General features: G+C 52.1%; 1 protein-coding gene across 4 annotated transcripts; it reads right to left on the bottom strand.

Moving 5' to 3' along the window:
- Positions 1 to 715: 715 nt before the first annotated feature.
- PAQR7 (progestin and adipoQ receptor family member 7) lies at positions 716 to 14,388 on the bottom strand. 4 transcript variants are annotated; one of them, XM_073007685.1, is made up of 4 exons: positions 13,981 to 14,388; positions 9,167 to 9,283; positions 7,013 to 7,130; positions 716 to 3,086 (listed from the first exon to the last, which is right to left on the bottom strand). In XM_073007685.1, exons 3-4 carry the CDS (start codon positions 7,033 to 7,035, stop codon positions 2,024 to 2,026), a joined length of 1,086 nt encoding a protein of 361 aa, XP_072863786.1. In that variant the 5' UTR covers positions 7,036 to 7,130; positions 9,167 to 9,283; positions 13,981 to 14,388; the 3' UTR covers positions 716 to 2,023. The 4 variants fall into 4 exon arrangements, with proteins under 4 accessions (XP_072863786.1, XP_037864166.2, XP_037864106.2 ...); XM_038008238.2 differs by lacking the exon at positions 7,013 to 7,130 and adding an exon at positions 5,020 to 5,106; XM_038008178.2 differs by lacking the exon at positions 7,013 to 7,130 and having other exon boundaries at positions 13,981 to 14,387.
- Positions 14,389 to 14,625: the final 237 nt, after the last annotated feature.

Below are 14,625 nucleotides of genomic sequence, written 5' to 3'. Positions count from 1 at the left end.
TTTTGTGTTTTTAGTAGAGATGGATTTTCGCCATATTGGCCAGACTGGTCTCAAACTCCTGCCCTCAGCTGATCTGCCTGCCTCAGCCTCCCAAAGTGCTGGGATTACAGGCGTGAGCCACTGCACCTGGCCTATATCAAAATATTGATATACACATATTTTACGTGTGTGTGTGTATTTCGTAAGGTCCCCCACGATATTTTAGCAGTGAAGTGAAATTTCTAATTAATTTGGGTTTTCTTATCTTCCCAATTTTCCTTCATTATACATATATTGCTGTGTACTATGGAAAAAGCAATATTATAAAAGTTAACATAACATACTCCTTTGGTGCGCATGCGAGGGGGCTCAATATGCATGGTGGAGTGTGCACGCCTCTGCCCCCTTCAGTTAAAACAAAAAAACCTTCCTTAATTGAAGAACAAACAAAAGTCTTTGTCAGATTATAAAGTGGGATTATATATATTTTAAACACATTATAACTACTTCTAAAACTTTAGTAATAAAACTGCCCCCTACTCCCTTACCAAACAAATTTTGTATATATAGATATGGTATATAAGGCCCCAACCCCATCCCCCAGCAAAGATAAAACAAGAACTGCTCCCTTCACCCTATGTCCACTCCCAGGGGCCCCAACTTCCTCCGAAAACCTCCTCCAGTAATGTGAGCAGGGGCCCCTCCCTGAACAGGAGACAAAAAACAAAGAGGTGGCTACTGTCACAGTCACTTTATTGCATCCAGGCCATAATCCAGACCACCCCAGCCCCAGCCCCACTTTTCCTTCTGCACCTCTGGGTCTCTGCACAAGTTTCCCTCTGCCTGGAATGCCCTTCCTATTCTCCATCTGCAAACTCCTATTCACACTCCCCAACCCAAGACCCTGAGGGTCCCAGGCAGCACAGGTTAATCCCTCCTCAGCACTTCCCTTGACAGTTCATTCTGGTATCAAAGCCTTTGTCCGCCAGGCACGGTGGCTCATGCCTCTAATCCCAGCACTTTGGGAGGCCAAGGCGGGCGGATCACCTGATGTCAGGAGTTTGCGACCAGCCTGACCAACATGGAGAAACCCTATCTCTACTAAAAATACAGAAAATTAGCCAGGCATGGTGGTACATGCCAGTAATTCCAGCTACTCGGGAGGCTGAGGCAGGAAAATCACTTGAACCCAGGAGGCAGAGGTTGCAGTGAGCCAATATTGCGCCATTGCACTCCAGCCTAGCCAACAAGAGCAAAACTCCTTCTCAAAAAAAAAAAAAAAAAAAAGTCTTTATCATCTTGCATTGATCCTCAGGGCCCAGCGGTGACCTGCCTCTGAGCAGAGGCCCAGGCCACTTATCCATTCAACACTGGATAAATGAATCCTTAACAAGGGGACCAGGAAAGAAGCTGGGAACAGGCTGTGTGGGACACAGAAGCCAGAGCTAGAAGATCTGGGGCTCACTGTCTGGGATGGTGACTGAAGGGGTATGAAGCACTGGATGGGACCCATTTCTGTCTGTCACAATCTACTACCTTTGGGGTCTCTCTGCAGCGCCAACACTTGTGGCTGGACTTCAAGGGACAGTAAGATCCTGCATATATTTTGGGCCTGCCCCTTCCGCATCCAGCAATGAAATCTGAGTAGAAGTGGGTTGCCAAGGCCTATCCTGGCTCAGCTCAAATGTGACTCTGGCCTAAGTTTCACCTCCTGCCTAGACAATCTAGAAGCCCCAATCCTCACCAAGCTGATCCCCAGCCTCACCCCAGTGAGTAGCAGTGGAGGGGCAAGCTGGAGTGGCCCACACCTTTAACTCTTTCCCTCTCCCTGGACAAGGAGCTGGGGCAGGCCCAGAAGTGGACCCCAGCAACTCCCAGCCAATCGGTAAATCCAAGAATTGGCCAGTGACACCCTTGAGTGGTGCACAGAGAGTCACTGTGGGCCAGACACAAACAATTTTACCAGGACTTGTTCCCACCTGGAGCCAAGCCCAGACCCCTGTACCCCCACAATACCTCCCTCCCTACTAGATGCCACCCCCCTTCACTTGGTCTTCTGATCAAGTTTGCGCTGTACCAGCTGGCTCAGGAGGAACGCGGTGAGGACGCTGCTGCCCACCGTGAGCAGGAAGAGACCAGAAAAGTTGTGAGGCCAGTGCGTGTGCAGAGGCTCATAGATGGGCCGTCGGGCCTCATAGTCCAGTGCCACAGCCTCCAGCTGAGCCAGCGTGCACAGCACCAAGAAGATGTGGAAAAGTTGGTGGCCCTGCCCGAAGACATGGCAGCTGCCAGGGAACCAGCGCTCGGGCATGAAGGTAGAGAAGAAGGCAGCAGCCAGCAGAAAGAAGACCACCTGGCACTTGTGGTAGAGAAGAGCTGGGTCATCTATGGCAGGGTCGGAGGACACGAAGATACGATGCACCACAGGACTGATGTCCAGTGCGTAGGCCAGGGCGGAGGGCACTTCCTGGCATGTGCGGCCCAGCAGGCCTGGTTTCTGGATGTATTTGTTATAACAGGAGCCAGTGCAGGAAAGCCAGGCGAGAAAGGCAGCCATGGGCAGAAAAACGGCCTGCACCCGGGCATGCCAGGAGGGCTCGATAGCATAGTAGAAGTGTGCCAAGGCACTGCCAAACTGGTACACGGCCACCCCCACGTAGTCCAGGAAGAAGAAGCTGTAATGCCAGAACTCGGACTTGGCCTGCAGGAGATGAGCCAAGGCACTGAAGGAGAGATAGGTGAAAGAGGCAAGGACAATGATGAAGAGGGGCAGGGCGTGTGGGTCTCCCCAGAAGTCCACAGTCTCCACAAAGAGGGCCAGTCGCAGCAGCAGCACCAGGGCCGCCAGCAGGTGGGTCCAGACATTCACGGCCTCGTTGTGCTGCTGGAACAGTGTGCGGAAGTAGAAGCGCCAGGTCTGATGCAGCGGCCGGTAGCCCACATAGATGTACGGCTTCCAGAAGAGCGGTGGCACCTCAGCTCGGTTCACCGTGAAGACAGGCTCTGGCTGCAGAGATAGCTGAGGCTCCTGGATGACCTGCCGCAGACTTGGCAGGAGGTGGCTGAGCTTCTGGGCCATGGCCATGGCTGTGGGCCTTGGCAGGGAGCTGGGAGAGAGACCAGAGCAAAGTCAGGGGCCTGGTGTCCTCACCCCCATGAGCAGCAGCTGGGGGGCTCTGATGCCCAAATCCTACTCCCTCCTCCCCAGTGGCCTTATCCTTACACTGGGTTTAAGAATGGAAGACTCGTCCTATGGAATTCCTCATTTCTGACCTCATGAGAGCAAGGATCCCAGGTACCTAGAACAGTGCCTGACACATAGTAGGTGCTCAATAAATGTCTAAGGAATGTATTAATTAATAAGGCTCCCTGCCTCGTTAATTTCCTTTCCGGTCCAGGCTCTACACAGCAGCACCAGCTGTTTTCTCTCCTAAAGAACAGATCTGGCCATGTGAAACACATGACAGGGGTCAGGCTCTCTCAGCCCCTGTGTTCACGCCACCATTAGTGTTCATCTGGTGGCAGTAATGACCTTGCTAACAGACCCACTGCCTCTACCTATCTAGCTCCTCGAGAGTGGCCAGGGTCCCCTACTGACCCTCCACTACCCTGCATGACCTGGTCCCTGCTACCTTCTCCAGTCTTGTTGTGTAACCACAGTGCACATCAAATCCAGTCACAGTGCCACCAACCCCTGGACTGCGCTTTCACATGTCTGTAGCTTTATACAAGTCGCTCCCTCTGCCTGAGACATTTTCCTCATCTCGCCTACTAGGCAAACCCCTATTCATTCCTCAAAAACCTATTTCTTGGCTAGGCATGAGGCCTCACTCCTGTAATCCAAGTGCTTCGAGAGGCCAAAGCAGGAGGATTCCTGAGGCCAGGAGTTCAACACCAGCTTGGGCAGCATAGTGAGATCCTATCCCTACAAAAAAGTTAGCCAGGCATGGTGGCATGTGCCTATAGTCCCAGCTACTGGGGAGGCTGGGGCAGGAAGATCCCTGAGCCCAGGAATTCGACGTACAGTGAGCTATGATCACACTACTACACTCAAGCTTGATCAAGTTTGCTCTCAAGCGAGATCCTGTCTCTTAAAAAAACAAAAAAAACCATTTCTTCTAGGTTGCTTTCCCTGGCCTCCTGAACCTCCTACGATGACCCCTCCACTTGAGTGCTTATCATCAGACCATCCTTTGACCATTATCACACTTCTCATGATTGTTCATGTGAGCTCATCAAGGGGAGGCAGTTTGTCTCATTATTTTGTGAATCCCTGGTGCTTAGCAAGTAGCTGGCACTCAGTGTTGCTGAATGAAAGAACAACATGGCCAGGCGCGGTGGCTCACATCTGTAATCCCAGCACTTCGGGAGGCTGAAGCGGGAGGATCACCTGAGGTCGGGAGGTCGAGACCAGCCTAACCAACATGGAGAAATCCCGTCTCTACTAAAAATACAAAACTAGCCGGATGTGGTGGCACATGCCTGTAAGCCCAGCTACTTGGGAGGCTGAGGCAGGAGAATTACTTGAACCTGGGAGGCGGAGGTTGCAGTGAGCTGAGATCATACCATCGCACTCCAGCCTGGGAAATAAGAGGGAAACTCCATCTCAAAAAAAAAAAAAAAAAAAAAGAACAACATGACACCATTCTGATAATACTTCATATCCTTCCAGGCCCAACTCAAAAGACCACTTTTTTCCTGAAAGTACCCAGTTAACAACTGATGAACCATACCCCTACTCTCAAAATCCCCTCTCCAGACCCTCCCCCAACTGCCCATGTTGCTAGTTCCAAATAAATCCAATATAACCCCTTACCCTGGCATTCAAGGCCCACATGACCTGCTCCTACTACCCTTATTCCCCACCTAACCCCAATGTCACACCCTGTGCCACCTTCCTTTCCCTGCACTGAAATCCTTTAAGGCCAGTACAAGCTGCCACCTCTGGTGCCTACTTACTGCTCCCCCAACCCCACTTTCCCCTCACCTATAATGGGTTACACAGTTTAACCTTGATTCATTCATTTAGCAAACACTTACTGAGCCCTTCTTTGCCTCAGACCTTGTGCTGGATGGGACAAGGAACAGAATGGAAGATTTGATCCCTGCCCTTATGAATGTCATGATCTGGCAAAAGATATAGAAACAAAAACAAATCACAGCAAATGCTCACATAGCACCTGCTAGAAGCTTCCCAGCAACACTGAGAGGCAGACACTATCATTATTCCCATTTCCCAGGTAAGGAAACTGAGGTACAGAGAAGTTAAGTGCCTTGCCCAGCCACCTAGCCAGGAAGTAGCAGATGGCACAGGCATGCTCTGAACTCAAGTCTGTTTTTTTGTTTGTTTGTTTTTGTTTGTTTGAGACAGAGTCTTGCTCTGTCACCCAGGCTGGAGTGCAATGGCTCAATCTCGGCTCACTGCAGCCTCCACCTCCTGGGTTCAAGCAATTTTCCTGCCTCAGCCTCCCAACTAGGATTATAGGTGCCTGCCACCACGCCCAGCTAATTTTTGTGTTTTTAGTAGAGACGGGTTTCACCACATTGGCCAGGCTAGTCTCAAACTCCTGACCTCAGGTGATCTGCCCGCCTTGGACCTCCCAGAGTGCTGGGATTACAGGTGTGAGTCACAGCGCCCCGCCTTGTTTTATTTTTAGATTACGTCTTGCTCTGTCCCTCAGGTTGGAGCACAGTGGTATAATCACAGCTTACTGCAGCCTTGACCTCATGGACTCAAGCAATCCTCCTATCAGCCTCCCAAGTGGCTGGGGCCACAGGCGCATGTTCCCATGCCCAGCTGATTTTTTAAATTTATTTTTACTTTATTGTAGAGTCAGGGTCTCACTTTGTTGCCCAGGCTGGTCTCAAACTCCTGGCCTCAAGCGATCCTCCCACTTGGCCTCCCAAAGTGCTGGGATTACAAGTGTGAGCCACTGTGCTCTTAACCACTACCCTAAACTGCACTTTGCAACACAAGGTGGCAAGGGCTATTCATCATTTCCTAATTATACACTGTTTTACCTGGCTTCAATTACAAAATTCAGACTTACCATCATTCACTGTGTCACTCATTAACTCAAACATTTATTGAAAAATCTGCCAGACAATCCCTCCCTGCCCGCCAAATAAATTCCCTCCAAGCTTACTTATTGGACCCAGTGTTCAGGTTCATCAGATATTTATTGTGACTACCTTTGCACCAGTCACCAGACAAGGAAAAGAGATTCAGGCAGGAAAAAGCATTCATGATCTCTGCCCCCGGCACTGTGATCACCCCCAAAACCAATCAAATAAGTCACACGCAGTCCAAGTAAATGCAGGGTGCTTGCTATATGCAAGGGCAGCATCAAGACGATCCCAACCCCCCAAGCCCACATCTCCGGAGCCTGATTTGCATTCCTAAGCTTCTCCTGCATTAGGATTCTGGCATCAGCCCTGCTCCCCAGCCTTTCCTAGTCCAGTGGGGAAGCAGGAGTTGTTACACTGCTGCACAAGGGCTGCTGCTTAGGACAACAGGCATGTGCAGGACTCTTCTATTCCCCAGCAAGCCTGGCACAGGGCAGATTTGGGAAGCAGACATTACTGCTGCACTAATTAATGGGGCCACTTCCATCCAGGGCACAAGACCCCCATTGGCCAGCCTTGCTGGTTGGGGAGCCAGTACTGGATTTCTCCATCTCCCCAAGAGATGGCTTCAACCTCAACAATCTGGCCCCTTACTCTTGTCCAAAACTTTGTCTTCCCAACTAAGAACCTTGGAGGGCCAGAAAAGACCTCTGAAAGCATCTTGTGCAGCTCTCTTGTTTTACACTTAGGAAAGCAGAGCCCAGAAACTGGAAGGCCTTCCCCAGAGTCCTCCCACCCAGCAAGGTTTCTACTCTACTATTGCGTCAAAGACCAGCGAATGATGGTGATGGTTGTGCCCCGTGGACACCTAGCTCCTGGGTGCTTGTGATCTGATAAGTCCAGTCCTGTGCTCCATATCCCACTCTTGGAACTTCCCAAGATATAACAGCACATTAAAGACTCTTACAAGGGCTGGACACGATGGCTCATGCCTGTAATCCCAGCACTTTGGGAGGCCAAGGCAGGCAGATCACTTGCAATCAGGAGTTCGAAACCAGCTTGGGCAACATGGTAAAACTCCGTCTCTATGAAAAAATACAAAAATTAGCCAGGTGTGGTGGTGTGCACCTGTAGTCCCAGATACTTGGGAAGCTGAGGCAGGAAGATCCCTTGAGCCTCAGAGGCGGAGGTTGCTGGGAGCCAAGATTGTGCCACTGCACTCCAGCAACTCGTCTCAAAAAAAAAAAAAAAGCTCCAAGAAGTCCTGCAGTGAAGAAGTCAGCTTAGCTTTGTTGAATCAACATTTGCCAAGCTTATGTGACCATGGATTCCTTCCCTAGTAACAATTATAAAGCCAGCTGAGGCTGGGAGTGGTGGTTATGTCTGTAATCCCAGCACTTTGGGAGGCCGAGGCAGGCGGATCACGAGGTCAAGAGATTGAGACCATTCTGGCCAACATGGTGAAACCCCATCTCTACTAAAAATACAAAAATTTGCTGGGCGTGGTGGCGGCCGCCTGTAGTCCCAGCTACTTGGGAAGCTGAGGCAGGAGAATGGCGTGAACCTGGGAGGCAGAGGTTGCAGTGAGCCAAGATTGCACTACTGCACTCAAGCCTGGGCAACAAAGTGAGACTCCACCTCAAGAAAAAAAAAAAAGCCAGTTGCAATGTAGAAAGTGTTTACTATATGCTCACTCTTTACAGTCCTGTTGCAATTAACTCTCATAACTTGCCTGTGAGGTAGGTACTATTCTGCCCATTTTGTTGTTGTGAATAATGAAATTCAGAGAAGTTAAAAGCTCCCAGCTGGGTGCAGTGGCTCACACCTATGATCCCAGCACAATGGGAGGCTAAGGTGGGCGGATCACCTGGGGTCAGGAGTTCGAGACCAGCCTGGCCAACATGGTGAAACCCCATGTGTACCAAAAATACAAAAAATAGCCGGGCATGGTGGTGCATGCTTGTAATTCCAGCTACTCAGGAGGCTGAGGCAGGAGAATCACTTGAGCCTGGGGAGCTGAGATTGCAGTGAGCCGAGATCATGCCACTGCACTCCAGCCTGGGCGACAGAGTGAGGCTCTCTCAAAAAAAAAAAAAAAAAAAAGCCAAAAAAAAGCTCCTTACCCAAGGTAGGAGGATGGGGGAGGGAGGAGGGAGAGCCAGGACTGGTCTGTAGATGCTTGCAGACATGGCTGTTGCCCTGCTCCAGGCACCCTTGTCTGCATCCTACAGAACAACTTTGCAAAATCCTGGTCTAAAGCAGGCAACCAGGCCCTTTCTTATAAATTACTTTCTTAGGCTTCTAGCAATTCAGTCTCCCTAAGTTGCTAGCTACCCGCTTGCTCCTGATATTCTCCAGGGAGGCCCTGGCTCACAGCCACCTCCTTAGCTTAGTGATAGCGCTCCCTTACACCTCTCTCCCCCAGACATAATGGGCCCTATGGACAAAACCTGGAGGCAACATGCTAGGATGACAGAGGCCCCGCCATCCTGTTTTCTTTAGACCTCAGCTAGAGGCCTCACTCCATCTAAATAGTTCTGTTTTCAGAATTAGTTTCCACCTCCTGACTCCATGGAAAGGGACTCTGATCTAGGGGAAAGGAAAAAGCAGGGGCAGGGGTCAAGCCTGAGCCAGCAGGATGAGGATGGGTATCCAGAGGGCACCATCAGGGCATCCTCTGAGTGGTCAGCCTCTGAGTCATGTGCCCACCAGGCTGCTGGGCCCTGTCTATTCAGGCAGCTCAGCCCAACTCACCTCTATAGGCCCCTCCAAGTCTGGCAAATTGCACTGGGTACTTGGGGGTTTCTCTCGAGCCTGGGAGCTGGTGACCTCTACTGTGGGACTGGGCAAATTCACCAGATGCTGAGCACTTCCACAGATGAGGGGCACTAGGGGCGGGGCTTCCAGGGACTGGGGGTATCTTGTGTGATGTCACCAGAGGGTGGGGCTAAAGACAACCTCCCACACCTCTCCTCCCCCGCTTCACCACTCCCATAGTGGGAAAATCCATGCTAAACTGTGTGCCTTCCTAGCCAGGCCGCCGCTGCAGCAAGCAGCTCACCATTCACCTCTGCATGAGACTTATGGGGAAACCGAGGGCCAGCTGAAAAGTTTGACTTACCTGAGATCACACAGCAAGGCAAAGGTAAAGCCAGGTGACTAGGGCCTGGTTGATGGTAGGGCCTGCTTGATGGTGTCAGGCAAACTTCGGTGGCTCCTGTCCACTACTCAGTGGGAACTAGAATGGAAGGAGGTTAGGAATAAAGGAAGAAGAAGACACTATAAAAGCGCAGAGATGGACTTCAGCTTCAGACAAACCAGGTTTGACTCCTGATTCCATAACATGCTAGCTGTGTGACCTTAGACAAGTGACTCACTTTCTCTAATTCTTAGCTCTCTCATGGGAATGACAACATTATCTACCTCATAGGTTGCCGCAAAGATTAAATTTAATAGAACAAAGTTTGGCTTCATTTAGGGACTCAACAAATTATTGCAATTATTATTAATAATAGTAGTAGTCTTTGAAATATCCCCAGCCTGAGAGATTTGGAGTTTTCTAAAAAACTCTCTTCTTTTAGCCCTCAACAGCTAGTTCCATTGGATTTGGAGGCCTCAGGAATTTCACTGTGTTCTTAAACATTTACCTTATCCCTGGGGGTGTAGACCAGGGAAATTTGGCTAGAGTTTGGACTTCCAAGGACACTGACCTTACTTAATCATTAAACTGCTCTTAGCAAAGACCATTCAGAGTAACTGTTTTGAATTCACACAGCCGTGCAAATTGGTGCTTACCCACAAGCCCAAGAGACGTAGCTAAGAAGTGACAGCCCCAGGGGAAGGGGCCTCAACTCCAGCAGCTCAGCCCTGGAGAGCAGGAGGGCACAAGGTGAACCGAATTAGCAGGTGATCCAAATGGCATGCGGTCTGGCCTGGACATGTCTTACAGGAGGTTTAGGAGGCTTCTGGGTTGGCTAAACCTCAGAAGGGCGATCTCCAGGGCTCCAGTGGGAATGCCTCTGTCAGCCTGAGCCACTCCTTCCTCCCTTCCCCTCCCCTCCACTTCCCCACCCCTCCCAATTCATATTCCTCAACTCAGGGTCAGCCCTGCTCACCTCCCTCCTTAACCAAGGCTTGCCAGCCCCAGACTGCTCTCCAAGGATACACACTGTCAAAGGTTCCCATAACACCCCTGGGGCAAAACAGACCAGGCTGCAGGGATGTGCTGGAAAATGCGCTTATGGATAGGGAGAGCCCTGGGTTACCCCCATCTCACAGATTTCACTCAGTGCTTACTATATGCCAGCCTCAATGCGACCCAGGCATTCTACGTGTTGGGGCACACAGAAAATGAAGCAGACAGGCTCCCTGCCCCGACGGGCTCACCCACACAAATGCCCATGGGGCCTAGGAAGATCCAGCCTGGAGGGAAGCCAGCCAGGCGGTGAGCCTGGAGAACTGGAGAAGGCTGCTGCCCTGGGGGGTGGACATCCTCCACTAATCTCCAGCAGGCTGTTTCAAGAGAAGCCAGAAGCCTCATTTTTATGTGAGGATGAAATTTCGGGTCTGGAATTCACCTGCTGTGTGATTCTGCAAGAGTCCCTCAGCCTCTCTGAGCTTGTTTCCTCTTTGGAATCAGAGGATTAAAATAGCTGCCTCTTGGGCTCCTGTGGAAGCAAAACAAAGCCATGGATGCCAGGTGTTGGCTCTGGCACAGTGCTGGCTCTGCCGTTTCTGTGGGGTTCTCATCCTGACTCAGCCACTCAATCCCTGTGTGACCTTGGACAAGTCCCTTCCCCTCGTGGCCCTGTTTTTCCAAATGTCAAAGGAAAGAGTATATTCACTAGTGACTTCCAAGGGCCCTTAGGCCCTGGGACAGTCCGAGAATATTTACTTTAGGCCTCCTCTGTGCCAGGCACTGGAGCTTCCTCAGTGACAGAGCCACTTAAACCACTGCCCTCATACAACTAACAGCCCAGGGAATTCACACCAATGCTAACGCCACAGGATTTTTTTTTTTTTTTTTTTTTTTTGAGATAGGGTCATGCTCTGTCGCCCAGGCTGGAGCATAGTGGTGCGAACACAGCTCACTGCAGCCTCGACCTCCCAAGCTCCGGTGATCCTTCTTCAGCCTCTTGAGTAGTTGGGATCACAGGTGCATGCTACCATGCCTATTTTTTAAAATTATGTGCAGAGACAAGGTCTTGCTACGTTGCCCAGGCTGGTCTTGAACTCTTGGTCTCAAGTCATCCTCCCACCTCAGCCTCCCAAAGTGTTGGGATTGTAGACGTGAGCAACAGTGCCCAGCCAACACCTCAATATATTAATACCCTGCCCTCCTTGAGCTTATAGCTCAGCTAAATAACACCTATTATAAGCATTATTTGGTTAAAATTCCACTTCCTCTTTAGTTTCCTTCTTGGCATGCAAAATATTCATTGTTGCCTCTCTGGGCCCTGATTGTTCCAGTACATTCTCTTAAAGATAACTTTTTCTCAGCATGGAAGGCAAAGTCTAACCCCATTAGATACAAATAAGGCCAGACCAATGTTAACACTGGGGCTGTCAGAAGAAAATCCTCTTGAAGGGTCTTTAGTGAGGATGACCCAATATGGCACCTGAAATATCATTAATGAGATTAGGTGCTACCATTCATAATATATAGTGGCTGGCTGTTGACCAAGAACTTTCACACACATTTTACGTCTCCCTCACAACTCTCTGGATCCACAGCCAACCTGGAGGCCCAGCCCCGGAGGCGGGAGGGCACAGCACGTCTATCTGACTCCAAAACCAGTGCTCTTGCCCTTTGTCCAGCACGGGCAACTCCCAGGCACCCAGTGGTGACCACAGATTATACAGAAAGTTTTCAACCCTGGCTGGCCTCCCAGTCTCTTAGCAACTGGGTCACCTCCCTCAGTGCAAGCTAACTCCCCAACTTGGTCCAAAGTGTTTAAAGAAAAAGTCCCTACATGTCTTCCAAAACTGAACAGAAACTAGTTTTTTTTGGTAACTTTAGCACTTGGGGCCTCCATGTATATGTACTGGAAAATGTGATCAGAATGAAATAAGTAATTCTTTCTTTTCTTGAGATAGGGTTTCACTCTGTCACCAGGCTGAAATGCAGTGCAGCGATCACTGCAGCCTCAACTGCCCAGGCTCAAGCGATCCTCCCACCTCAGCCTCCTGAGTAGCCCTAACCACAGGCACACAATACCATGCCTGGCTAATTTTTTTATTACGTGTAGAGACAAGGTCTCACTATGTTGCCCAGGCTGGTCTTGAATTCCTGGGCTTGAGCAATCCTCCTGCCTTGGCCTCTCAAAGTGCTGGGCTTACAATCATGAGCCACTGTGCCCAGCCTCATTCATTGTTTTTTTTTTTTTTTTTTTTTTTGAGACAAAGTTTCGCTCTTGTTGCCCAGGCTGAAGTACAATAGCATGATCTTGGCTCACTGCAACCTCTGCCTCCCAGGTTCAAGCGATTCTCCTGCCTCAGCCTCCTGAGTAGCTGGGATTACAGGCATGCACCACCACGCCCGGCTAATTTTGTATTTTTAGTAGAGACGGGGTTTCTCCATGTTGGTCAGGCTGGTCTCAAACTCGTGACTTCAGGTGATCCGCCTGTCTCGGCCTCCCAAAGCGCTGGGATTACAGGTGTGAGCCACCGCACCCGGCCTTTTTCTTTTTTTTTTGAACAGGGTCTATGCTCTGTCCCCCAGGCTGGAGTACGGTGGCACCATCTTGGCTCATTGCAACCTTGAACTCGTGGCTTAAGCCATCCTCTCACCTCAGCCTCCCAAAGCACTGAGATTACAAGTGTGAGCTCCCACAGCTGGCCTGAAAAAACAATTCTTAAAGAAATTATTCTGTGGAGCTGAGACTCACAACTGCTCTGAGGAGGGGGAATCTCTCAGGCTCAGAGAGGTTGGGTGAGCTAACTACAGTCACTCAGCATGGGGCACAGAAAAAGGACCTGCGCTTCACTGCTGACCAGCAAGGAACCCTATGGGCAGGAGAGGGGCAGTCTCTCAACAAGAGGACCCAGAGGTACCACAGGCCTCATGACGAGAGGCTGGGTCCCTCTCTCCGATAGGAGCTCAGACTTGGGGTCCTGGGCTGTCCACCCAGGAGGAGCCAGACTCAGAATCCATCAAACTCTTCAGACTCAGAGGCCTTACCTTGGCCTAGCCCCACAGGCCTCCTCCAGGGGCTGCCACAGGGAAATTTCCGGGGATCTTCAAAGCCTGCAGCCTTGAGGCAAGTGCTGTGGGTTTTTCCCTTCCCACACTGTGTGTGGGGAACCCCCAGGCTCTCCTGACACCGGGGAGGCTCCCTCATCCCCCAAGGTGTCTAGGCTGCTTGGGCCCATGGAGCAAGTGCCCCTCTTGGCCCCCAGCAGTGCTATTCCCACTGTTTCTGGATCCCTAAGTGGGAATCCTTCACATCAGCCGGTTCTGGGCACCCACACCCCTTCCTGTCCTGGTCTCACCTAGATTCCCCCTCCAGAAAGCAGTGAGCTCCCTGACTGTCCTCCTCCAGGAAGGCAGCGGCCTTGCCCGGACCAGACACCACTGCCCACTCCCTGCCCTCCATCCTTCACTCTCCCCAAGCAGCCCTCCCCTTCCCTGCTCACTAGGCAAACAGGCTCTCAGGCCCCCCCATCCGCATCCTCCTCAGTCGTGCTCCTTCTGTTCCTCCCACCCTTCCCAAGACGCCCCCATCCAGTGAGCTCCTCCCTCCTGCGCCCTCCGCTGGCTGCTTCCCCGGGCGGGCGTCCTCTCACTTAGCCCGGGTGATCCCCTCCGGCTCCGCGTCCTCCCCTGCCCCGAGGAGCCCTGCCCTTCCCATGTCCAGCCCCGCAGCCCCGCCGCACCCCGTGGGGAGCACCCTCGTCTGCGGCCAGCCAGGCCTCCCAGTCTTGGCAGCCCCGTACCTGAGCCGGAGCCGAGCTGGGAAGGCCGCGGCGGCCGGGTCGGCGGAGCCGGCAGATAAAGGGGCGGCTGGACAGCAGCCCCGCCCCAAGCCGGGGGAGGGCGGGCGGCCTCGGGCGCTCAGGCTGCAGCCGCCTCCCCGGGCCCGGGCTATGCCGAGCGTCCCGCACCCAGCCCGCTGTGCACAAGCAGCTCTGCCCCGCCAGGCCCATGTGTTGCACGCGCGGGAGAGGGGTCGGCCGCGTCGAGGCGGCGTCTCAGGACTTCTTGTGGCGTCACATAGATGGGGAGACCGAGGCCCGGGAGTGGACTCCCGGGGCTCCTCGGCGCGGGGCTGCGGCCGAGCTTCTCGCACTTCGGGACGACGGGAAGCGCAGCTTCCGGCTTCTGCGCCCGGCTGACCCTGGGAGGGTTGGGGAGGGCGGCCACAGGAGAGTGGCTGAGTTTCCCAGCTAGAGCCCGGCCGGCCCCCACGCTCACTCAGCGCACCCCGCCCCCTCCCGCTCCCGAGGCCACTCTGCTCGAGATCCGCCCCAGCGTTCGCACCTTCATTTCCCTGCTGGGGCAGCTCCAACCCCTCCTTGGGCACCCCTGGCTTCTTAAAGTTCCCACCCGAAACCCGCCCCTCTGGCAGCTTCCCCAGCTCT

This window comes from Chlorocebus sabaeus, chromosome 20, assembly GCF_047675955.1.
Source record: "Chlorocebus sabaeus isolate Y175 chromosome 20, mChlSab1.0.hap1, whole genome shotgun sequence".
Classification (NCBI taxonomy): Eukaryota; Metazoa; Chordata; class Mammalia; order Primates; family Cercopithecidae; genus Chlorocebus; species Chlorocebus sabaeus.
Note: the sequence above shows the minus strand (reverse complement) of the source record. Positions and strands in the feature narration are given on the sequence as shown.

Coding starts and splice junctions, on each gene's coding strand:
- PAQR7 (XM_073007685.1), bottom strand. CDS start 7,035: ATGAGCCATCGTGTCCAGCCCTT. Junction 3,087..7,012: donor AGCCATCGTGTCCAGCCCTT/GTAAGAGTCTTT, acceptor TCTCTCTCCCAG/CTCCCTGCCAAGGCCCACAG.